We start from the raw sequence: 26,307 nt of genomic DNA on the forward strand, positions 1-26,307 counted from the left end.
AGGCTGCGGTACTGTGAGTAAGAACAACTGAACTCAGTGGATCTCTTTCCTTCCTCCCTCCTCCCTGTTGTCAGAGTCCCACAACAATCAGTATCAACAACATTCCTTCAGAAGGATCAAGTTTACTGAGTACAGTAAAGGCAGGTCATCTGTCTACACATTCAGCGTTAGATCTAACGCTAAAGGTGGGAGAGGAGAAGATATACAGAATTCAAAGTGGGGTCCCCTGATGGAATTAAGCCAACCAGAGGGTATACTGCAGCGCGCCTAAACTAACGGGTTCACTTTCCCAGCAAAGCCAGAGGAGCGAGGTACCAAGGTCACTAGATCAGGCGAAAAGATAAGACACAGCAGAAGAAATGAAAGCTAACATTCCAGCACATTAAGATGTTCATCCAGCTGCTTCCTGCCTCCCCCCCACCTACAATGGCAGCATAGCTGACACCTGTACACATGCACACACATACAGGATAGCACTGAAAATCTAGTACATGTCTTATTGATGAAGAAACAAGATTGACAGAATATGAAATGAGCCAATGACTTTCCTAGCCGAGAAGTTGAAAAGCAGTGGGTATATAAACACAAGTACTTCTATACTGGTGTCAAGTTAATCTGTTTCTGTAATTTTTTTGGTTTCACACTGGAGTCAAGGAATTTTGTATTTTTGGCAATACCTTCTAGACAACCAGCAATCCAAAATGCCATGTATATTTTGATATGGATAACAATCAGTTATGTAAAGACAGCAAATATCCTCAACATTCAGGCTGAAGGCAACAAAGAACTTCCACCCACTGAATAATTGTTATAAAAGTATGGGATGCACAAACCAAGAATACATGAAGCTGGCAAAAAGATGCTAGGAATCATATATTATACATAAGGCAAAGCTGATGAACCAAAGTCTTTATAGAAGAGTCTCAATACACCTTGAGACAGTGGTTGGCTGATGAAATTCTCCGGAGTAAACTTCCGTTTCATTAGTCACTTCTTACGAACTTCATCATAGAACTGTTGTTTGTATCTTCAGTTCATCATAAGTTCATTTCCCATTGATTCATTCAGAAAAATAATGTAAGTTGATCCTAGTGCATTGCATACGGTGACATTCAAGCGGGCAAATTGAGGCTCTCTCAATTCTGTGATGAAGTTCGGAAGAAGTGACTAACGAAATGGAAATTTACTCCGGAGAATTTCATCAACCAACCACTCCAAACTACTTCATGTCTTCTTATGACTCTTCGGTTTGTCTCTCAAGGTGTATTGAGACTCTTCTATAAAGACTTTGGTTCATCAGCTTTGCCTTATGTATAATATATGATTTCTAGCGTCTTTTTGTCAGCTTCGTGTATTCTTGGTTTGTGCACCTCTTAGGCTGAGACCTTTCTTGTTCGGTTTATAAAAGTATGGGAGACATAAAAAGTTAAGCACCTCGTTTCGTACAGCAATCCCAAATATACTTTCCAATCTTCACAAGATTTACTTCTGGTCACACCATAAGAGTCAGTCTAACAGTACGAAGGGATAACAGTTCATACCGCAAAACATCTAGAATCAACACAGATTTGTTCTTTTCCTCCACAAAGGTAAAGACAAATCACTTAGCATCTTATCGAAGTAATTCTTTAACAGTAAACAGGTTCCCTCCTCTCCACCCTTCAACCGATCCTGCTCTTTGTCCTTACCCATCTTCCAAGCCGTTTCGGAACATGCCAGAATACATCCTTCCATCCGGCCATTTTAAGACTCCTCTGCAATATACAGAGCACAACAGATAGGCCATTTTGTCATTTGGAGCCTCACATAACACAGTTTATGCAGGACTACTGCAGCTTTCAAAAACAAATGAGTAGTTGTCATTTGGCTTTCGGACTTCAGGATTAGAAACTCTATTTTAGCCAACTTTAAAAAACCCTGTCTCGTTTCAGCAATTTCTGCTTATCAGACACATACATACAAGCATTTGCACATCTTCACCTTCCGTGTGGTTTCCCAGAAAGCCATCGTCCATTGTAAGTGGCATCCTTGAGCCGAGGATCCTTGTAAAAAGTGTATTTTGCGCTGCGGGAAATGGGGGGTTCTTGCCTCTGAAGATTTCCACTGCTCACGTAAGGTGGCAAGTCAGTTGTGCCTTTTAAGGCCTGATCCACTGCTTGACTTATAGCTCTCAGCCACTTTGTCTGAAACAAATGCAGTGAAAGTACTCAAATACTTGTCTTCTCTTCATGTTACCTTGTTCACCCCCCCCCCAGTTACTTGTACAGGAAGGCTGCAGGAATGACACCAAGTTTGCCCAATAGACCTACGTGCGACTAATCATGGAAGCAACCAGGATAAAAACCGCAGCACTGCAGAAGTCTCAAGACCATCAAATGCAATTTTATGTTATTTACCATGTAGACCCTCATTTTCTTTTCATTTTTCTCCCACTTAAAAAATTCCTTAAACCATTTTAAAGAAGAAATTTGCAGTGATGCTGCTGACGTGGGATCTTAGGTCAATGAACATTTGATTATGAGTCACAAGAAGAAGAGAAGAAGAGGAGACTGGATTTATCCCCTGCCCTTCACTACCCGAAGGAGTCTCAGAGCGGCTTACAATCTCCTTTCCTTTTCCTTCCCCTTCCCCCAACAGACACCCTGTGAGGTAGGTGGGGCTGAGAGAGCTCTTTTGAGGACTGCTCTTGAGAGAACAGCTCTGAAAGGACTTGTGACTGACCCAAGGTCACACCAGCAGCTGCATGTGGAGCAGTGGGGAAACACACCCAGTTCTCCCAGATAAGAGTCTGCGCTCCTAACCACAAACACCAAACTCCGTGCTCCTAACCACAAAAATAGGGATGCCAGCCTCCATGTGGGACCCGGGGATCCCCTGGAATTACAGCTCATCTCCAGACTTACAGAGATCAGTTCCCGTGGAGAAAATGGATGCTGTGGAAGGTGTAGTCTGTGGCATTGCCCCTCAATGAGGTCCCTCCCCTCCCCAGCCTCCATCCCCAAATCTCCAGGGGCTTCCCAACCTGAACTGGCAGCCCTAGTCACAAGCCATCACTTGAAGACCCAACAATTCAGTCCTTTCCTTCTCCTATGGCAGGAGACTGAACATTAATAATATCCATACTCAGGGGTCATTTCCTGCAGGAGCGCAGAGGAGCGGAGCTCTAGCAGCAAAGAGCCCAGGGGGTGGGCACATGCAACAAGCCCCACCCCCTGCTCCCAGCAGCCCTCAGTCAGAGCAAGAAGCAGCCAGGTAAGTTGCAGAGCGCCCCCTGGCCCTCCAGTCCAAGACAGTCCAGGGGCGCCTTTAAGACCAAGTTTTATTCAGGCACAAGCTCTCCCTCCTCTGTGAGGACAGATCTGCCTGTCCCCCCCCAAAAAAAGCTAGCAATCCAAAACAGTCCAGTGGAGCCTGAGCGGTGGGTGTTGCCTTCTGACACACTTCCGGTGACGTCAGGGTGTGTGGCATATGCAAATAAGTTACGCTAATGAGTTATGCTAATGAGCTCCTGCACCTCTTTTTCTACGGAATGACCCCTGTCCATACTATACACTTGCCCCCTACAGAATTAGCCTAATTACAGTGCAAAAGAAGCAGAGATCATTTTATGAAATACCCATCCCTTAACTATTAAAGAACGGCTAAGGAAAATTATTGACATTGGCTCTGGAAAGTAAGCCAGTCTGTATTCTATGGGAAACTAATCGCCTGCTTACCTTTTCCTGTGGTGTTGATGAAATAAGGATGAACTGCTCCTCGGGTGTGGTGATTCTCAAACCATTTCTGATAGGAAAACAGAAAATAAATCATCCATGTTCACAACACTGTAATCCAGAGAAATAAACTAATTTACTTAATTTTGCTTATGAAACACAAAGACCAAGAAAATAAGATTTAAAAAAAAAACAACTAAACAAATTAGCATGCCTAGTACAGGCCAAAATAAATACTAAAGCAAGCTTATGGGCCTCCTACAGCACTTTTTTTCCCTTCTTGCATCTGGCCACGAGAAAATGTGCCCATTAGATCAATGTCCCAGAGCCAATTTGCTTTCTATATATTAGACAAAATATTTTGTTCAAAGAATGCAAAGGAAACAGAAAATCACCTGTAAAAAAGTGCTCACATCAGCTACCGGTATATGTTCTATCCCAGCCTCACTGCATAATTTAGGGTGGGCTTAGCAAATAAAATGGTATCATGCAATTTAACCAAAGCTTGGTACATTTTATTTTACTTCTGTTACACCCCTATATTCTTTGAGTCCAGTGGCACAGGGCCTTCAGGGTAGGAGATTAACTGAGACAGTTTGCCATTGCCTGCCTCTGCGTAGTGACCCTGGGCATCCTCGGTGGTCTCCCATCCAAATACAGACCCTGACCCTGCTTAGCTTCCAAGATCTGATGACATCAGGTTAGCCCGGGCCATCCAGGTCAGGGTGGGTTACAGGAGGTGGGCATTTATCTCTCCAGTGTTGTGACATAAAAGTCTTTTAGCAACATTAAGGGCACGGAAGGTTCATATTCGGTGACCATCAGTTAGCCTCCAAGAGACAGGCAGACGTTTAAAAGTCTATGTGCATCCTCAACGAATTATGCCCCTATATTCTTTGAGTCCAGTGGTTACAGGGTCTTCAGGGTAGGAGACTAACTGAGACAGTTTGCCATTGCCTGCCTCTGCATAGTGACACTGGGCATCCTTGGTGGTTTCCCATCCAAATACAGACCCTGACCCTGCTTAGCTTCCAAGATCTGATGACAGCAGGTTAGCCTGGGCCATCCAGGTCAGGGTGGGTTACAGGAGGTGGGTATTTATCTCTCCAGTGTTGTGACATAAAAGTCTTTTAGCAACATTAAGGGCACGACCATCAGTTAGCCTCCAAGAGACAGGCAGACGTTTAAAAGTCTATGTGCATCCTCAACAAATACCGGCACTTCGCCTTAAAAATTGCTGCACCAACCAATATGTGCTTCGAAAGGGCCAAATCTGCTGCTGTTGACAGTGTCACCTCACTAACCAGAAGTGTTATATTTAAATATAACAAAGTTTGAGTCCCATGCCACCTTTAAGACCAACAAAGTTTAATTCTAGGTATAAGCTTTTCATAGAATCATAGAATGTTAGAGTTGGAAGGGACCTTACAGGTCGTCTAGTCCAACCCACTACTCAATGCAGGAGCATAGCCGAAAGATAGCCCTACAACTTACCCGAAAGATGGTCGTCCAGCTTCTGCTTGAAAATGTCCAGCGAAGGCATGCACACAAAAGCTTATACCCAGGATTAAACTTTGTAGGTCTTAAAGGTGCCACTGGACTCAAACTGGGTTTAAAGGTGTTACTGGACTCTAACTTTGTTCTGTTGCTTCAAACCCACCCGAATTTATTTAAATATGTTATTCCGGCATCATTATACTGACATCTCAGGAGATGCAAGAGCACCACAGCACTGGAACGTTAAGGGAATTAGGATTTTATTTTTAAAATAAAAAGGTTCCGCAAAAAAGTTAATAACCTGTAACTTGAAAGGGCCTCCCAGAAATACTTACGTATTACCAGACTCTTCAGAGACAGGCTCTACCCACAGCGTGGACAAGGAGAAAATGTGATGAGTTGAGAACTACAACAAAAAAAAAAGACAAAAAAGGAAAAACTTATTACTATTAGATTCACTCATAACAAATACTCCTTCACTGCTTATTCTGCTTAAGAACCAGATGATGGAATATCACTCATCAGAATTATTCAGAGATATGCAGGCTTCTCCCTACCTTCTCTTTGTATCCTGGTGGGAAGCTGACTTTGTGTGGGCGCAGAGTAGAGGTGGATGACCCAGTAAAATGTCTTAATATTTCAGGTATCGGATCAGCACTATCTGATAGTGATCTGGCCCTCCCAACACACTTCCCAGTTCTTATTTTAGATCTGGGGGCCATTCCCCAGCTCGTTGACCCTTTTAAATGGCCATTACTTTCAATGGGAAGACCTTGCTGACTACACTAAAATGGCCCTTTAAAGTTTAAAAGGCAGCTGTGCCGCTAACTGGCGTGGGGCCAGGGGCCCTTCATTTCTGTCCCTCCCTTCCCTATTTTAATTCCAAATGGGAAAGTCAGGAAGGGCATGCTTACAAGTTTTAACTCAATATGGCAAATACTTTTTCAATATTTCTGCAACGACTTTCGGGAAGATAACGACAGCCTCAGCATTTAATGAAAACGATAATCATGTCCTTCCAGATACGGAAATAAAATGATCATTTTGCTAGTGTGCACCGAATGCAGAGACCGCCATAACATCCATTTCAGGAAAAGAATAAATTCTGTGCGGTTGTACAAGCAGGCATCGGTTACAAAGAGCTGCTGAGGCCCCAGGACCCAGAGGAGACTCCTGAGACGTTCTCGACTAAGGGGAAGAGGAGCCTGATCACTCAGCTCCGTCGTGGGACCCCACCCCAGAGACGCCACAGCAGAAATCTCCCGTTCTGTGCAGGGATGGCCGCTCAAAGAGAAAGAGCCGAACGCCACAGGGTCAGCACCCATTCTCATTCTGAATACACAAAACACAGCTCCATGGGATCTCAATGAAGCATCCAACAGTTTAATTTTGTCAAGGCTACAAAGAACAGTAATACCACTGCACCGCTGCCCAAGGGAAAATTCATTTACTTATTTGTATTTCATTTTACTTCCCGTTGGCGACCCAAGATGGCTTACGTTGCTTTCCTCTATTCTGTTTTATCCTCACAACAATGCCATGAGGCAGGTTATGCTGAGAATGCGTGACAGGCCCGAGGTCACCCAATGAGCTTCCATGGCAAAGTGTGAATTCGAACCCGAGTCTCTCAGATCCTAGTCCGACGTTCTAATCGCTACACCACATAGGCTGACCTCTGGGAGACCGTGCTTGCCTTCTCACCATCACTAGAAATGCTAAGGGAAATAGGGGGGGGGGATGATGACTTTGGCTTTAAGCGGCACTTCTGAATTACGCAGCTTCCCCACTCCCAAATCTGGAAGGACAGGACCTTTGGGGAATGTTTGTTCAGCTCTTGTGCCTTCTGCGTATACGCCAAGGTTGAAGTAGGACTTTGCACTAGAGGCCGATACGACATTGGAGGAGTCTCTGGGATGTCTAGGGTTGTCATTTGCCTGGTGGGGGAAGGGGATCCCCCAATTATTATTATTATATTTATATATTGCCAGTGGGAGGGAATCCCCCCAAAAGGTGACATTGCACACAACATGCCTGCGTCACCTGGAAGTGATGTCGGCGACATCAGGGGGTGATGCTCTGGATCTTGGGCAAAACTCTATGGTTTGATGCCGATTTTACCACAGAGTTTTGTCCAATATCCAGAGTGCTGCCCTGATGTCGCCAACATCACCTCTGGGTGACACAGGCACATCAAGTGTGACGTCACTGTTTCAGGGGGAATGGGAGGCAATGTCACTTCCCACTCCCAGAACGTCCCCCCCAGTCCCCCCGCCAGCGAGCGAAAGGGACCTGGCAACCCTACTTGAAGGCCTCCCATCCAAATACTAGCCGGGGCTGAGCATGCTGAGCTTCCAAGGTCTGATGAGATCAGGTTTAAATAAATAATGTCTTGCCTATTCCTGAACTGTCAGGTTGCTCTCCAAACAAAAGGCTTCCCTTTCCATCCTACTGCAATGGCTTGGAGACTTCAGCCCATGCAAAATGCAGTGGCCAGGTTGTTAATGGAGACTCATCACAGGGAACAAATGAACTTGTGTCAACAGCATGAGCTTCCAGTAAGACTCTGGGCCCAGTTCAACATGCTGGTCTTTAGAGTCCCAAGATATCTGTCAAGATATCTGTTAGGTTTTACCTAGCTTGTCTTTGGGTTCTGTGCTCTATCTTTCAGTCAGAGGCAAGCTGTGCATTCCCCTGAGGCTAAAAAACTGTGAGCTAGCTCACACTAACTCAGCTTAGAGGGAACACTGCTGGCAACCCTAGGGATTTCCCATTTTCAGCTGGGAGAGATGCCCGGAGAAAGAGCTGAGCCTCTCACCTTTCAAACCTCTTTGAGGGTATGGGCCCTTGTGGCCAAGAAACTCTACGACCCAGGGGGGGGGGAGACGCAGCAGAGGAGCAAATTTTACCTGGGAACCCTCAAATCTGGCCCTAGTCAGCCAGACAGAAACAATTCAGCTCTAAGTGCCAAGATCAAATCAAGCCTGAACTCTCCCTAGAAGCTAAAATGACCAAACTGAGGCTATCATACTTTGGTCACATCATGAGAAGATAAGAGTCACTGGAAAGGACAATAATGCTAGGAAGAGGTGAAGGCAGCAGGAGAAGAGGAAGGCCCAACATGGGATAGAGCGAGTGAATCAAGGAAGCCACGGCTCTCAGTCTGCGAGTCCTGAGCAAGGCACATTTTGGTGAACGTTACTTCATAGGGTCACCGTAAGTCAGAATCGACTTGACTGCACTTCACACACACACACACACACACACACACACACACACACACACACACGAGAGCCATGTGAGAGCTCACCTGGGCGTGGACCAAGGCGTCATTGAAGAGGATGAACCAGTTCACCGAGAATCTCCCAGCATGCTGTAGAGACATCCCTCGATTGCTGCTTTCACAGATCAATCGCCGCTCTGGTTTCCTCAAGGAGTCCTATCGTTAAAGTGAAAGAGACCGCCACAGATTAACCCATCAACGGCCGACCGATACAAGCCTGATATCGTCAGCTCAAGTTATGTGTGCAGACCGTGGCTGAATTTGTACCCATCACAATTATGTTACAATGGGGAAACAAAAACTGAACTACAAGGGGCTGAGGATAATCCCTTCTGAGACAGGCAGTATTGCCCGTTGATAAGCAGGTGTGGAAGGGGAAGAGAATGGCTGCGTTAAGACTGAAGGAAGCATGAGGTGCCGAGCTTGTGCTAGTGGAGAACGGGAAGTTGCTGCTGTGGGGCTGGCAGCTGTCAACATACTGTCATTTTCCCTGGAAAGGTTTTCCAGAAGCTAAGGGTGTACTCGGCTTCTTTTCTCTTCCTGCCAAGATGGACAGCCAGGGATTCGTAACAAGAACTGGAATCCTGAAGGCTCTGGTATTCCGGAGAAGTCTGTGGAGGAATAAAAATAAAAGGAGATGGGTTCCAGTGACTTAGCCCAACGTTTTATTTAATTTTAATTTTATTTTATTGGACTTGCACCCTGCCCTCCCCGCAAGCAGGTTCATTACTACAATGAGTTCATACTGGCGATATTAGGAAAGGGACGTATTTTAAAAAGTCTGACAAGGTCAGTCAAGTCACAGCAAACAAAACCCTCATGGGTAGCACAAGGTGACAGATGAAGCCTCTCGATGCAAGAAGTTCAACTAATTGTAAGGCTGAGTTGCTTAAGTCTGAGAGAGAGCCAGTTTGGTGTAGTGGTTAAGTCTGCGGACTCTAATCTGGGAGAGCCGGATTTGATTCCCCACTCCTCCACTTGCACCTGGGGCAAGCCATAGTTCTGTCAGAGGTGTTCTTGAAAAAGAGCAGTTTCTGTCAGAGCTCTCTCAGCCCCACCTACCTCACAGGGTGTCTGTTGTGGGGAGGGGAGGGGAAAGGAGTTTGTAAGCCCCTCTGAGACACCTTTGGGTAGTGAAGGGCCAGGTATAAATCCAATCTCTTCTTCTCTTCTCTTCTCTTCTTAATGATTTGCAGTAATTAATATTATTAGATATGTATAAAATGTATGTGTGAAGTGCCGTCAAGTCGCAGCTTGACTTACAGTGGCCCTGTAGGGTTTTCAAGGCAAGAGACTAATAGAGGTGGTTTGCTGCTGCCTGGCTCTATGTATCGACCCTGGACTTCCTTGGAGGTCTCCCATCCAAATACTAACCAGGATACAACTGATTATTTCTGCATGCACAAAGGAAGGTTAAAATTATTTATTTACCTCATTTTGGAGGGTGGAGTCTATGGCATTATGCCCTGCTGAGGTCCCTCCCCTCCCCAAACTCCGCCCTCCCGACTCCACCCCCCCAAATCTCCAGGTATTTCCCAACCCAGTCCTAGAAACCCTAGCCTCAAGTAACCAAGGAATCAAAACACATCCCAACTGAAGCTTTTGCATCCAACAACTTACCACTTCAAAACAAGTAGCCAGCTTTAGCAAAACTCGAGAATAACTCTGAAGTCTTCTGACGGGCAAGAAAAATAAAGTGTTCAGCACCTCCACCAAAGGCTGGGCTTCCTCATTTGTCTCCGACAAATCCTGGAGCAATGCTGGGTTTTTACTTAAGAAATCCCTGTAGGTAAAAAAAGACAGGTGTGTGTTAGAAGCCTTGCTTTCAGCGCTAAAATAGATATAATTATTGTTCAGTGGAATCATAAACCAGCGGAGATTGAGGCAGATCCAATGAGGGGGAGGAATTCATTCTCTTGTCAAGTACAAAGGGAGGGAATAATTCAACAGGGTTTTAGTCTGGCAACGGAGTCACTTTGAAGAATTAGTTGTGTCCTTTATTTATACTCTGCCCTTCGTCCAAGGAGCTCAGAGTAGCTTACATATTATTCTCAGACAGCTTCCCATCTAGGTATGCTTAGTTTTAAGTAGAGTAATTGCATTGTGTTTCTTCAGAACACTGTTAAGGCCAGGTTACAAGGCTGGGTGACTTATCTTCCCTCCTTCTGAGCCAACTTCCACAGAAGGATCCGGGCGAGAAGCAATACGCCATACTTTGATAAGAGACGCATAGCTCTAGAGGGAAACCATGTGCTGAAGTTACCATTAACTACACTTATTGCCATTTACATTGCTCACTAGGGATGCCAGCCTCCAGGTGGGACCTGGGGATCCCCCCCGGAATGACAGCTCATCTCCAGGCTACAGAGGTCAGTTCCCCCAGAGAAAATGGATGCTTTTCAGGGTGGACTATATGGCACTGTACCCCAATGAGGTCCCTGTCCTCCTCAGGCTCCACCCCCAAAACTCCAGGAGGTTCCCAACCTGGATCTGCCAACCCTACCCACCCACCCCGCATCCCCTGCTGGTGGCCAGGGGGGACCTGGCAACCCTATCATGAACAGCTAAAATGTTAAGATCTCCCAATTAAACCATACTTCAGGTTCCATCCCCAGTAAATGCTACATTGGTCTCCACTACACATGCACACTTTCTCTTGCTCTCTCTCTCTCCCTCCCCAGAGATTTAGCTCAAGCTCGCTCATCAGTGATTCCTTTGGCTCCTCCCATCTCATGGCCATTCTCTGCAGCTTTCGGCCATTTTGCTCTTTTCGCTGATGCTCATTTTTTGTCAACATTCTTTTTTAATCTTAGCTTTAATATGTGACTTTACGGCATTGTTTTGTACACGCTTTCGGAACTATAGCCAAAAAGCCGACTGGAAATCTTGTGATAAATGAACACATAAATGTCCGAGTATATTTACTGCACTGCCAAAAGGAGTTCAAGGAGCTTCTTTTAGCGATTGGGAGCTATAGCCGAAAAAGCAGACCGGAAATCTTGTGATAAATACATAAATGTCCGAGTATATTTACTGCATAGTTCCCGATTGCTAAAAGAAGCTCAAGGAAGTTCCAATTAGGAATCCATATTGTGCCCCCCCCCACCCCGAACAGAACTTATTAACTTTTCAGAGAGCTTCTCAAGAGGCTGTAAGTTCAAAGTAGCGGAAAATATGTTCAAAGGACATTACATCCGAATGCAAGGTTAAACGCAATCTACTTCCCCCCCATTCCTCTCTGTTGCCTTTTGCAACGATATACGTCCCGATCAACGTATTTATACAGCAATGAAATAAGGTGGTTTTTTTTTAATCCGGAAAGGAACAAGCAAAAGGCACAGAAGACAGGGGGAAATCAAAGCTTTGGGAACAAAGGAGTAGCTTAGCGAACTAAACAGCAGGGCCACTCTACATGATTAACGAGGTGCTGCCTCGGAAACATCAAACGAAGGTACCTTGCCTAGTTCCTCGACTCCTCATTTTCTAACCAGCTTGAAGGGGAGGGGGGGGAAAGGGATCCTCTATCAGAGAATTCCTTTTTCTCAGGCGCTAAAACTAACCATCTGGATAGCTTGCATTTTTAAAAGTACTTTGAGAGCAAACTTGGGAAGGCACAATACTGGCATCAAGGAGTATCAGAAGTGCCGTAAGACCAAGTCCCGGGTAATGTCTCAAAAAGGAAACATTGCAAAGTTGCCTAACAATGAGGCATCCTGGTGAGTTTCTTCTTCCCTTTTAAGCTGAATAGCTTAAAAGGAGATCTGCAGGAATAGTCGGAGAAGACTGTCTGATATCATTAACCGCCGGCATTAGTTACCTTGCCGAAAAGATTTCATTGTCTGAATCGCTCGTGCTAAATATATAACCGTTACCCACAGAAATGTTTCCTGCAGGCTTTGATATCCATAACGGAACAGACGTTTCAGTGGTTTTCAAAATACATAATGGGAATGTAACCAGTTCCCGGTAAGAGACTAGCCATAGCTTATGACACTTATTACTACAAACACCACCTGATATTAGATTATTATTATATCATTACTACATACAACACCTGCTATTAATATCTAAACTGAATCAAGGCTAAGTACGGATCACCGTTTGTATCAGAACCTTAGCCTTTGTATTCAATTGGCTTCCTTCCTTCTCTGATATAGCTTAAGTTCTGTCAAAATGCAACTCCCTTATGTTGACTCCGCATGGGGATTTCAAGGCATGAGATGAGCAGAGGTGGTTTGCCGTCGCCTACCTCGCCAAGGCAACCCAGGTCTTCCTTGGGGGGGGGGGCCTCCCATCCAAATACAAACCAGGGCTGACCCCGCTTAGCTGCTGAGCTCTGACAAGCTAAGGCTAGTCTGTGCTATTCAGGCTGCTGCTATTTGTACACAGGTTTCAAAAGACAGGATCCTTCCGTAGGAAGGCACTTTATGCTTAGCGAAGCACACATGGTTTGCAAATACATCCATTTTGCAAATATACCTGTACATTCCTTTACTCTCAAAACCATGTGGCGAAGCACACATGGTTTGCAAATCCATTTTGCAAATACATCTGTACATTCCTTTACTCTCAAAACCATGTAAAGGATGAAAAACAGTATTTATAGAATTCACCTGGAAAGGATGCAACTTTCCAGAAATGTTGAAGCCACGTGGAAATAAGGATCTTCCGGGGCAGATCGAAATTTAGGGGGAAAACGGAAAGATATAATGCTCCTCCTCCTCCTAAACTTTAATCTTTTACTGTTGTCACGTAAACTATTTATTAATTTAACACATTTCTATCTTGCCTTCTCTCCTCAGACTCATGATGGCAAACAAGGCAGCAAGTAGGTGGTGAGGAACACGAACTGCAAACCAGGCCCGTAGCCAGGATTTCTTAAATCGGTGGGTCTTTAAATAATTTAGGGGGCACTGAAATTAAAATAAAAAGGGTTCGAATCAGGGCCTTCCAAAGAGTTGACTTCCAGCCCCAACTGAGTCCTGGTGTGCTGCGGGGGGACGAGGAGTAGTAGTTTTGAAGTTCCCTTGCGCCCAAGCTCCCCCCTTCCCTTGCCCCCGCCGCTCAGACCTGGGCCCGAAGCATGAGTCGTCGTCCTGGAGCCCTGGGACAAAGGAGCGCACCCGCCCAGTCTGTGCGTGGACACCCCGCTGCCAGGGGCCCTGCTCCCTGCTTTGGAAATAGGGTCCATAGCCCCCACCGCGCCCACTCATCGTCCCGTCCTGACCGTCTGCGCCCAGGCAGGAGGGCAGGTAGGCAGGGGCACTCGCTCTGCCCATTGTGGCAGGGACCAGCTGGGGCTGGAGATGGCGGGGCGGCCACTGGGAGCAGCTTGGCCGGGGGCAAAGCGGAGCGCCACAGGGTGAGGTGAGGCAAGGGCGGAGGGCCGCCAGGCACTCTACCCACTGGCTGGCCAGTGAGCACATCTCATCTGGGGCCCGCCTGGTTGCCTGCCCCAGGGTAGTAAGCTGGGGGACCCTGATGGAAATCCAGGGGGCAGAGCCCTGAAATGATCCAATGTAGCAACGGGCCTGCTGCAAACAACTGGTCCGTATACTATATTATCACAATTATCTTAAATTTTTTCCATCTGAGGAGAAAGGTTGAGATTAGAAAAACAAATTCTGTAGTAAAGGTAAGAAAGTGAAGCATCTCAACAAAAACAGTCTCATACAGTCCCAATAAGACTACAGGCATACTTCTGGATGAAACTCTGTGACACTGAAAGCAGCTAATGTATTATCACACATTACAGCATATCAATTGTCACCCAAACAATTCACATTTATGTAATAATATTCCTGAAAATATGTCATAGATGTCTATAGCACATACAGGAATTATCTTACTATTGTAGGTCGTTTCAGAGACACTTTGCTTCATGTATTACAGAACTTGGCCAGATACTCAAAAAAGATGTCAGTGTGGAACTAAAGCACAAATTTAGCTCCGATCATACGTTCTATTATATAGGACTAGCAGTAAAGCCCGTTGTGAAAGCAATACAACGGGATCTAGAAAGAGGCTCTGGGGCAGTGCTCTGGCTTTGGGCAAACAGTGTCAATTTGCTGTGGTGACCTCAGCAGGGTATAATGACAGAGTCCACTGTTTTCTCCAGAGGAACTGATCTCTGCTACCTGAAGAGCAGTTGTAATTGTGAGTAATCTGTAGCCCTCACCTGGAGATTGGCAGCAATTGTTACCCAGGACAAAATGGCTGGTTTGGAGGGTGGAGTCTATGGCATTCTACCTGTCTGAGGTCCCACCCCTCTGCAAACCCCACCCTCTCCAGGCTCCACCCCTCAAATCCCCAGGAATTTGTCAGCATGTAGTTGGCAACCCCATCTCCTTCCCAGCTAGCCACCAACCTACCATTATCTGCCCCTTTGACTTCAGCTGACTTCTGCCCTCCCTTCTTACCCACTGGCTGGCCAGTGAGCACATCTCGTCTGGTTGCCTGCCTACCTGTCCAGGGTAGTAAACTGGGGGACCCTGATGGAAAGCCAGGGGGCAGAGCCCTGAAATGATCCAGTGTAGCGACGGGCCTGTTGCAAACAACTGTTCCGTATGCTATATTATCACAATTGTCTTAATTTTTTTCCATCTGAGAGGTAGGAGAAAGGTTGAGACTAGAAAAACAAATTCTGTAGTAAAGGTAAGAAAGTGAAGCATCTCAACAAAAACAGTCTCATACAGTCCCAATAAGACTACAGGCATACTTCTGGATTAAACTCTGTAACGCTGAAAGCAGCTAATGTATTATCACACATTACAGCATATCAATTGTCACCCAAACAATTCACATTTATGTAATAATATTCCTGAAAATATGTCATAGATGTCTATAGCACATACAGGAATTATCTTACTACTGTAGGTCATTTCAGAGACACTTTGCTTCATGTACTACAGAACTTGGCCAGATACCCAAAAGAGATGTCAGTGTGGAACTAAAGCACAAATTTAGCTCCGATCATACGTTCTGCTATTATATATGATAATGCACCACCGCTTTCTGTATTCATAATCATGACTGTAGAGAGCAGAACGCCCACAGGCACGCACTTATTTCTGTTTCATGTGCCCCAGAGTTTACAAGGGAGATCTGTTGCTGGGATGGGTGGGGGGAGGAATAGGAGAACACCTGGGCAAAATTCACTGCCACAGGAAGTGGTGGCGGCTACAAGCATGGACGGCTTCAAAAGGGAATTAGATAAGCATATGGAGCAGAGGTCCATCAGTGGGTATTAACTACAAGGTATAGATAGGGACTCTGGGGCAAGTGATGCTCTGTCATCTTGGTGCTTGGGGGGGGGTCAACAGTGGGAGGGCTTCTAATGTCCTGGCCCCACTGGTGGACCTCCTGATGGCACTGGTATTTCTGGCCACTGTGGGATACAGAGTGTTGGACTGGATGGGCCTTTGGCCTGATCCAACATTGGCATCTCTTATGTTCTTATGTTCTCTTATGTTCTTAAATAAAGAAATACACAGTACAGAGGCATCCCCTCCACTGTTGCCAAAGAGGACATTGAAGTCAGAACATTTAAGAAGCATGCACAGAAGCAATGCTCTGCCTCCGTCACTTCACCAAACAAGGAACCCAGGCAAGCCCAGGAAATTGTCGTCAACGAGCCTGTGAGAGTGCAAAGTGGTCCTGTTTCCTCCTCTAGGTGACACTGTGCAGCGCTAACACGAGCAGCAGCACCCGGCTGGAGATTCAGATTAGGGGGCTTGCAGGCATTACACCGATCATCATCAACATTAGTGCACTTTTAACTTACATTGCTGGTTTGGACAGAAGCGCAAATCCACCCATCACTAGAAAGTTCGTCAAGGAAGTGCAATATCTAAACCAGAGAGGTGGAAGGAAAAGTGAGTATAAATTGACTTTCAGATTTAAAATACCCTGCCCTGACCTGGCTAGCCCAGGTAAGCACGATCTCATTAGATCTTGGAACTAAGCAGGGTCGACTCTGGCAGGGTCGACTTGGATGGGAGACCTTCTTGGAATATCAGCAGTCAGGAGGTGGGGGCAAGCTTTATTCAGCCACCTCTCTGAATATCCTACAGGTCCCCAGTAGGGGGCAGTCACCAGAGGTCACCATGACTTCCAGGTGCACATACAGTCACGCGCACACACACATATGAACCCCCCCCCCATTAAAATCCCCTCATAAACTTGCTGGACTAGGGTTGCTGACCGTCCAGGTTGTCCCGATGGTCACTAGAGTAAGTGAGAATCTTAGGGGGTTGTAGAGAGAAATATGGAGAAGGAGAGAGTACTCAGAGACTGGAATATTTTAAATATATGGAAAGGGAGCATTACGAAGCCAATAACGCCCACAAAACTATCATCTGATTTGCATTTATTAAGTGCTGCTAAGTGAATGCAACAAATGATTTGACCTCTCTAAGAAGCATTAATGTACAACAGACCAAGTACTGGGACATATCTTGACTGTACTACTATGTTTAACCTACCGCGGTTGAATTTTAATTTTCTTATAGTTATTATAAACTAAACTTAAAATAAAGAACAAATTTAGAGTCCAGTGGCACCTTTAAGACCGACAAAGTTTTATTCAAGGTATGAGCTTGAAAATTTGTAAAAGTGTGCATGCACACGAAAGCTCACACCTCGAATAAAATGTCGTTGGTCTTAAAGGTGCTACTGGACTCTAGATTTGTTCTACTGCTTCAGACCAACACAGCTGACCACCTGGATTTAAAATAAAGAGCTATTTTAAAAAGGCTAGAATATAACCTCTGTATGAAAGGCTATGTATGTTGTAATGCCAATTGTTGGGGATTCCTAGTAGGGACAGCTATGCCGCTTGCGTGATATCTGTTGGTTTGTCAAAAACCCCTGGTTAGCCACTGTAGAAATTGAATGCTGAACGAGACAGGTGCCAAGGCCCTCGTTTACCTTGGGACAGCCCTGGATGGGTCGCCATGACCAAATAAATTTGGGCTTGAGGGTCACCATACTGAAAAGGTTAGGAACCGCCAACCTAGATGAGCTGCACCGAAATTAACAGAAATTTCACACTGTGAGTGCTTTGGTGGGTTACATCTTTGAGGAGGGAGTAGCGGCATCAACGTTCCATTTTCCCACCCAGCGGTACGTTATCATTTATATCTGAACATTCAAAATGTACGGTCGTTTCAGTTCAGTGTTCACTGAGCCACAAACACAACCAGGCACCTTTGCATTTGAAGTATGACATGAGGAAGGGCCTCAAAAACAAAAAATACAACCCCTCTACTTGCAAGTTTTGTTGAACACTTGCTATTTTATTGAATGTGCAGTTTGGTTCCCAGGTTTCAGAACACAGTAATTTAGATAACAGCACAAAGCTTCAAATATCTTTTCTTATTTCATTTCCCCCTCTGTTATAACTTCTCTTCAGCTGTACAATAAGTCTCTAGAGAATACAAGACAGAATCAGATACTTGCTCAGTGTAACTTTCTAAAAGAAGGCTTGAGTGCTTCACGACAGCCAAGTTCTTTGCCTCTTTTGATCCCTGGAGAAAACTGGTCAGAGAGGCTCCATGCTGGCCGGTCAGGTAACACAGCTTGCTGAACATGCTTGCCATTTCCTGCAGGAGCTGGATAGCTGATACGGTGCCCAAGTTATCTGCACAGGTTCAAAAAAGTCCATTATACTAGGTAATGGCGCACAGGTATGCAAACAGGCAGGAACGCTACCACTTCAATTATCAGCCTACATTAATTCCGGTTTCTGTCAAATCAAACACATGTATGGAAAGACATACATGGCTGAGATTCAGAAAATTTTAAAAATGGACTTCGCTAAGAAACCAGAGACTATGTTGGGAATTTTGCCAGACAACACCGAAAGAACATTACATGAACTGTTTAGATATATGCTAACTGCAGCCAGAGTAGTAATGGCAACTAAATGGAAAGTAGAGGAATGTCCTACTAGTGAAAATTGGAAAGATAAAATGGCAGAATATGCTCTAATGGACAAATTAACAAATTATGTAAACAAAAGACCAATCAAGGAATCTGAAAGGAAATGGGAAACCTATTACGCCTATTATGGATAAAGATGGAAAATAAATAATACAGATTACTTCTATTGGTTCTGATCTGTACGAAGTAACTGAAATGCTGTTTTACTTGAGATTTTGATGTAGTTTCAGTTTACAGTTATACTAGCTAATTGAATCTCTAGAGAATACAAGACAGAATCAGATACTTGCTCAGTGTAACTTTCTAAAAGAAGGCTTGAGTGCTTCACGACAGCCAAGTTCTTTGCCTCTTTTGATCCCTGGAGAAAACTGGTCAGAGAGGCTCCATGCTGGCCGGTCAGGTAACACAGCTTGCTGAACATGCTTGCCATTTCCTGCAGGAGCTGGATAGCTGATACGGTGCCCAAGTTATCTGCACAGGTTCAAAAAAGTCCATTATACTAGGTAATGGCGCACAGGTATGCAAACAGGCAGGAACGCTACCACTTCAATTATCAGCCTACATTAATTCCGGTTTCTGTCAAATCAAACACATGTATGGAAAGACATACATGGCTGAGATTCAGAAAATTTTAAAAATGGACTTCGCTAAGAAACCAGAGACTATGTTGGGAATTTTGCCAGACAACACCGAAAGAACATTACATGAACTGTTTAGATATATGCTAACTGCAGCCAGAGTAGTAATGGCAACTAAATGGAAAGTAGAGGAATGTCCTACTAGTGAAAATTGGAAAGATAAAATGGCAGAATATGCTCTAATGGACAAATTAACAAATTATGTAAACAAAAGACCAATCAAGGAATCTGAAAGGAAATGGGAAACCTATTACGCCTATTATGGATAAAGATGGAAAATAAATAATACAGATTACTTCTATTGGTTCTGATCTGTACGAAGTAACTGAAATGCTGTTTTACTTGAGATTTTGATGTAGTTTCAGTTTACAGTTATACTAGCTAATTGAATAATAGTATTACAAGTATTTTACATCTCACATATAATCAGTTTCAGATGTAGGTTTAGCTTATCACTATTTTTTGAAATATCTTTAAAATGTATCACTTGCTTTTTCTGACTACAGTCTGATTACAGAAATTATAATATATGAAATGTTAATGTTTTAAAATTCTTCAAGAATTAATATAACATTAATTCCAAATATTCAATATCTGATAGTTAATGTTAAATAATGTCCTCCTGATTTTTTGAAATGCTGTTTTACTTGATATTTTGATGTAGATACAGTTTACAGTTATACTAGCTAATGGATTAATAGTATTACAAGTATTTTATGATATATCTTACATATAATCAGTTTCAGATGTAAGTTTCGCTTATCACTGTATTTTTTGAAATATCTTTAAAACGTATTACTTGCTTTTTCTGACTACAGTCTGATTATAGAAATTATAATATATGAGATGTTAATGTTTCAAAATTCTTCAAGAATTAATATATAACATTAATTCCAAATATTCAATATCTGATAGTTAATGTTAAATAATGTCCTCCTGATTTTAAGACAATTAGTTTATGTAGTTTATTAAATATCTATTGATCCAACGGCAAGTTTCAACATGATGGAGAGAGAAAATATTCCTGAATATCATGAATATTCTGTGTACTTGAAATATGTTTTAAATGTTATATAATTACCATATATTGGAAAGTCCTTGTAATATGTATTCTAAATCCCTTTCTTAAACTTTTGCCCCCTTTCCCTTTTTTCTTTCTGTATCCCTATTCTGTTTTTTAAAAATAAATATATATATTAAAACAAAAACACAGGCCTTGAATTTAGCCTCTAGATTGAAATCACCAGACTAAGTAGTCCTCAATGTACATTATATAAAACAAATGACTATCCCAAAGTCAATGGCATACAAATAAGATCACTATCACGGTAAACAAGACCAAACACATTTTGGACCGTTGGGCCTTCTTTGGTGGTCACAAGTACATTAGATACACATACACACCAAGGACAACTGTTGATATAATAAGCCAAAAGAGGTGTCGATTGATTCCCATTTTATTCCGTGTGGCCAAATGGTGACATTCTTAGGATCGTGGATCTTGTTCCATGATTCTCATGCGGACACATAAAAATCTACGATTGTAAATTATATCTAATTTGGGCCGTTCCTTTCCTCATGGTGTGTATTTTCCAGCCAGTGACTTGAGAAAAGGAAGAATTTGGGTGGCCAAAAGAAAGCAAGCGTGTAGCGAAGGGCCAAGGGTGTGTGTCAATCTGTGGGATGAGCAAATGAAGTCTGGAATTCTGCCGCCCGCTGCTGGTACTTTTATAGTGCGGCGATACCCTTCGAACCCAGCGGCTTGCCTGGCAGGGAAGCTTTTGGTTTTTATTCGTGGATCTTGTTCCATGATTCTCATGCAGACACATAAAAATGTACGATTGTAAATTAGATCTAATTTGGGCAGTTCCTTTCCTCATGGTGTGTGTGTATTTTCCAACCAGTGATTTGAGAAAAGGAAGACTTTGGGTGGCCGTGAAGAAAGCAAGCGTGTAGCAAAGGGCCAAGGGGGGGTGTCAATTTGGGGGATGAGCAAACGAAGTCTGGAATTCTGCCGCCCGCTGCTGGTACTTTTATAGTGCGGCGATACCCTTCGAACCCAGCGGCTTGCCTGGCAGGGAAGCTTTTGGTATATTAAACGCTACAGAAGCAGTGTTATGTCCTGAAACAGCAGGAGATCTAGCATAGTGCTAAAGGCAGACCAAAGGCAGTCTGCAGGTTTTTCTTTATCTGAGCCTCTCGGCAGCTGCAGTGCGTGGCTGGGACAGAGGGGGATACCTTGTTAGAGAGGTGACTTAGAGGGGGGATACCTGGTTAGAGAGGTTTTTGTTGGTATTAAGACGGAAAATCATCAATGGCAATCTATTTAGACAAAAAGGAAGTCATCCTTTAAAAGTCAGTCAGACATAGAAGAAGATGCTGTGAAGAAATGCCTCACCTAATCCCAAGAGAGGTCGGAGGACTTGTGATTTTATAGCACTCAGTTTTGTGTAGAATTGTCTTTCCGTTGAAGCCAACTCATGCAGACTGGCAATGTAGCCCATAATGTTTTTATCCACCAAGGCCAAACAGTTCGTTCCCCCTGCTGCCACACTGCTTATATACCCTAGCTGGAAGGAAGGCAAACCATTTTTAAAAACCTAAGGAAAAAAATTACAGTCAGCTCTAATTTACACAGGTATCTTCCTTACTTATTTCAATTTATATTCAGCCCTCCCCACAGCGGGCTCAGGGTGGATTACAAGCAAGTTCTAAAACACATAAATACAACCTCACAGAATAATTAAAAACGGTTTAAAACAACATAGATTAAAACAGGACACACTATTTATCTCTGTACATAGTTTCCGAGCAGGCGCCATTGGGTTTCTGAGATCTTCTTAATCTGGGCCACGCAGAGGTAGTAAGCTTCAACTTCAGCAGGGGACACCAGTTTTTATTGGATGCCAGCTGCCTCAACCAAAGGTCTGCCAGAACAGCTCCATTTTACAGGCCCTGCAGAACAGGAGTAAGTCCTGCAGGGCCCTGATCTCAGACGGGAGCACATTCCACCAGGCCAGGGATCGGCATGAATTCCTTATTTCCAGCCTCCTCTGCACTACTTTACCCCCCCCCCCCAATTTAACAGGTTCCTGGGAGCAAGGAAGTTTCTGTTTCTAAACACTACTACTAGGCCGCTAAATTTTCAACTGATCCCAAGCAGAAAAATAATCCATACCTTACTACATGAGAGCAACAGTGTTGGACTCTTTGAGCTGCCATTTTCAAATGAGACGTCACCTTCCTTCCTTTCTCCTTGACCACTATAATATAATAAAGGCTGGAAATCTTCTCCATCTACCAGAAACAGTGAATAATCTGGGCCTGCCACTATATGCCAGACGTTTTGGTCACTGTTTACCTGGAAGCCGTACACAGAGAGAGAGAGAGAAATAAATCACAGAATAGGAGAGAAATAAATAAGAACAAGACCCTACTAGAAAGATAAAGGGAACTTCTTGACCATATGAAGAACGGGCTCATAGAAGATTGATTCTGAAACAGAATTATTCCGTTGCACATAGAAAACTGAAAGCTTCTCCCTTGCGTTTAATCAAAGCAACAAGCCTTCCTTAATTTTAAAAAAATTAGTTAGCCTATCACCATCAACTGCATAAGATTCAGCTGTCAAAATATCATATACGTAATTCTGAACAATTGCCCTATGATGTGCACTGATAAATCTGTAAAATAAGGCCCTGTTCTAATAGGTGGGATATTTCTGCAAGCAGTAAGGATAGGTGAACACTGAGGATTGCAGAAATATTATCTGTTATCCCACTTGTCGTTCAAGAATTTGGAAATATTTTTAGGCTGCAATCTTCCACACAGTTAGGCTGCTTAAATAAGACTGACCATTTGGATGAATGCAGCCTATGTATACTATTGTGCCCTTTATGCTTATTTGGCAACATGATGCAAAGACGAAATGCATGTAATTTTTAAAAATGCAAAGATGACCCACCCAAGCTTTCAAATTTAGTTAATATTACTAGACTTCAGGGCTCTTTTTTCAAAAAAAGAGGTGCTAGAACTCTCAAAATGGAAACAAAGTTTTCAATCTGTATACCGAAAACTCATGAACTTTTAAACATTTTAAAAAGAATTTTAAGAAGTACCTTTGCAAGACGAGGGACCGTGGTTGGAGAATTCGAGTGACAAAGCTGTCCACAAGTATTACTGCCCCATGAATAAACCTGTGCAGAGAACGTGGGCAGAACGGGAAAAGAACAGCTACTTTATATTCAAAGAAAGTGAATGATAGCATATCAATCAATGTCATTCAACTGTTACTCATATTTTCTTCTAGGTTTTACAGACCGTCATTCTTTAGAGACGAGCACCTTCTGAAACTCAGTTTGGCGCTCAGAGTCGGTTCACTTATGTGCTCTGTGGCACCACAAGCAGGAAATGCACGGCCTGCCCTTCCCTCACCACTAGAGCCTCACAATGACTTCTGGGAAGGCTTCCTGGGACTTTTGTCATCTTCTGGGCGTGGAGCGGCGGACGCCGGGTGTGTGTGGGGGGGGTATTTGTGAATTTCCTGCATTATGAATGGGTTGGACTGGATAGGCCTGGAGTTCCCTTCCAACTCTATGATTCTATGACTTCCAATTTTTAAGAGTACTGGTCAGTATCTTGAGCACACCTTTCCACATTTGGGTTTTTCCCCTTCTGCTCCTCAGGTATGCACATCTTTCTTGTGTCTTTTCTCCCCCTACTCCTTATATAGACAGGGGAATCTTTGGTATTATGGGCTTCTCATTATCTTCCCTGCACATTCAGCACTTCCTTTACCTCTTACAACTCTATTTCCTAGCCTGGACATGGTCCAGATCCTACCCACAAGCCATCACATGCTCCCCACTCCTCACTTTAAAAGGAGCATACTTTTTACATTTCAGTGAATGTCCTCATATAGTTTAGCATTCTTTAGTTTAAAACCAAATGCATTCATTTACACTTTTTGCAAAGCTATATACATTTGTACCAAAAGCTGTTAAGCCTGTTGCTTGAGAACTTCTTTTCAACCCAATGGATCATGTCAGAGTCTGACCAGGGGAATGGGAACCCAAGAAGATCAAACAAGGCTCTGGAAGCATGAGCAGACAACAATATTTTATTCACATACCTGCGACTTGGCAGTGAGTGCCATGGAATGATGCCCACCGGCAGACACATGAATTACTTCCTTACCATCAAGACTTTTTACACATAGTGGTTGGAGCCTGTGAACCCAAGAAAATGAAATCAGGTTCCTCAACATGAACATGCAACACAGAATGTTGCATAACGAAATACAGATTTCTAACTGATCTAAAATATCATTAGCAACACAGAGGAGAATGTCATGACAATGTTGACACCAAGTTTTGTTTTTTTTGTGGGGGGGTTTCCCATTACGGATGGGCCTAACGTAGTGACTGAAGCAATGAACAAAATGGTAAACATTCTGTAAACGGACATAGCGGCTTTTAGCTAACATCCCAACAAACTCTGTAAGTAATGGGCGATTCTGGATTTAGCATTCGCTCCACATTCTCTCAACCAGAAGGAAAAAGTGCAGCTCAAAACCACATTCAAATACCTCAAGGCAAAGCCCGTACTGACTGCAAAATCACCCCGGAACAGCCATAAAACGGCCATAAATATATGCAGAAGGTACCATAAAATCCGATGATCAAAGAAAGCGAAAGCGGCATGCATTGTGGAGGGTACCATAAAATCCGATGACAAAAGGAAGTGAAAGCAGCGTGCAATGCAGAGGGGAATTTCTGTTCCAATGTGGGAAAATGGAGGGAAAAGCCAGTGCCGAACCCTGGCATGGAACAGCTGCCTTCAGGAACTCCTTACCTTGGTAAGACATCGCCGTGTCCTAGCTGTCCGGCTTTTCCCTTTCCCCAGCTCCACACCTCCGTTCGTAAGGATGGGAGAAGCGCATCTGCTTCACCACTATAGGTCGGCGTGAGAGCCACCGTCCTCATTTTAGCTCGTCCTACTTTCCTCAAGAGCCTCGGAGAAACTTTTACAAAAGGAAACCAGAAAAAAACCCAACTCTCTTAGAGCACAGAAACAAAGAACGCAAATTATTTATGTGGTCAGATGCCAAAGGCTGTTACAATCTGACATATATAACATAATTACAAACATCAGCATTAAAACAAACAAAAAAGTACTAATCAAATAAAAGCACTGCCTTGTTTAGCTGCAGCTCTAGCCTGTATTTTCTTGGCTGCTAAAGCAAGGAGCGACACTCTATAGGAGACAGATGGATCAGCATCTGAGAGAAGAAAACACAGCTTCTCTGAGTCTGAAGAAAAATGTAAGCCCATTAAAAGCACTGTGACAGGATGAAATGTAGTGACTTAGCTCAGGAAGGATGGCTCCAGAGCAAACTAATTTATGCAGTAGCCAAATCGCTCGCTCACAACTTTAATGCCAGCAGCTCACAAAGTAGAATTTTTGCTCACAAGACTCCACAGCTTAGAGGGAACATTGCTCTGGAGCCCTCCTTCCTGAGCTAAGACAAAAATGTGTGAGCCAGAGGCTAAAAAACTGTGAGCTAGCTCACATTAACTCAGCTTAGAGGGAACGCTGGCGATAGGGTCTCTGGAACTGAAGCTCCACAAATGCAAAGACTGAAATCCAGTGGTGTTTGGGAGTAAGAAGAAGAAGAAGAAAAAGAAGAGAAGAGATTGGATTTAACCCACCCTTCACTTGGAGTCTCAGAGCAGCTTACATGCCATTAAAATGGTTTTAAACCGAATTGAAGGAAAGGCTATTCTGAGGTTAAGGGGGGAGAAATTAACCAGGTAAGAGGCTCTGACGTGGTCCCTTTTAATCAGTATGAACCACTGGGAGAGTTTGGACTGGGAAATTGACTGCCTGTCTGTTGCAACATCACATTTAAACATCCAGTCACAAATATTGGAACCAGCTATGGGGACACCCTGGGTGTCATCTGATGTGGAGCAGCAATGGAGGATGCTATTATAGCAGGCTATCTGGGCAGCATTATTTTGCAACAGCATCTCATCACATTGTCTGCGAAGTAAATTGGTGGTGTCATTGCTTTGCTTTCTCCAATATCTTATCAAGGCTACACGTACACGGGCCCTGACAGAGGACAAACTGAGTTCTGCTCGCATCAAAGCTGCAGGGGTGCATCTAGGTAGAGCTAGGAGTCTCCATAAAAAAAGATTTTGGATAGATCCCAATTTTGTGATCAGACACTCTT

At 43.8% G+C, this 26,307-nt stretch overlaps 1 protein-coding gene across 1 annotated transcript in view; it reads right to left on the reverse strand.

The window, feature by feature from the left end:
- The window catches only part of ALS2 (ALS2, alsin Rho guanine nucleotide exchange factor), a gene marked incomplete at its 3' end in the record, with an annotated part of 74,607 nt that overhangs the window by 20,752 nt on the left and 27,548 nt on the right, over positions 1-26,307 (reverse strand). The window contains exons 6-19 of the mRNA XM_015414627.1: positions 24,924-25,092; positions 24,202-24,298; positions 23,189-23,266; positions 22,249-22,431; positions 21,469-21,640; positions 18,723-18,903; positions 16,274-16,339; positions 10,111-10,273; positions 8,970-9,101; positions 8,518-8,646; positions 5,546-5,616; positions 3,717-3,783; positions 1,981-2,183; positions 1,689-1,754 (exon numbers count right to left, since the gene is read on the reverse strand). Of these exons, the coding sequence (XP_015270113.1) occupies positions 1,689-1,754; positions 1,981-2,183; positions 3,717-3,783; positions 5,546-5,616; positions 8,518-8,646; positions 8,970-9,101; positions 10,111-10,273; positions 16,274-16,339; positions 18,723-18,903; positions 21,469-21,640; positions 22,249-22,431; positions 23,189-23,266; positions 24,202-24,298; positions 24,924-25,092 (1,777 nt within the window). The remainder of the gene's footprint in view (positions 1-1,688; positions 1,755-1,980; positions 2,184-3,716; positions 3,784-5,545; positions 5,617-8,517; positions 8,647-8,969; positions 9,102-10,110; positions 10,274-16,273; positions 16,340-18,722; positions 18,904-21,468; positions 21,641-22,248; positions 22,432-23,188; positions 23,267-24,201; positions 24,299-24,923; positions 25,093-26,307) is intronic.

Source organism: Gekko japonicus, unplaced genomic scaffold (genome assembly GCF_001447785.1).
Source record: "Gekko japonicus isolate JY-2015 unplaced genomic scaffold, Gekko_japonicus_V1.1 scaffold855, whole genome shotgun sequence".
Taxonomy (NCBI): domain Eukaryota; kingdom Metazoa; phylum Chordata; class Lepidosauria; order Squamata; family Gekkonidae; genus Gekko; species Gekko japonicus.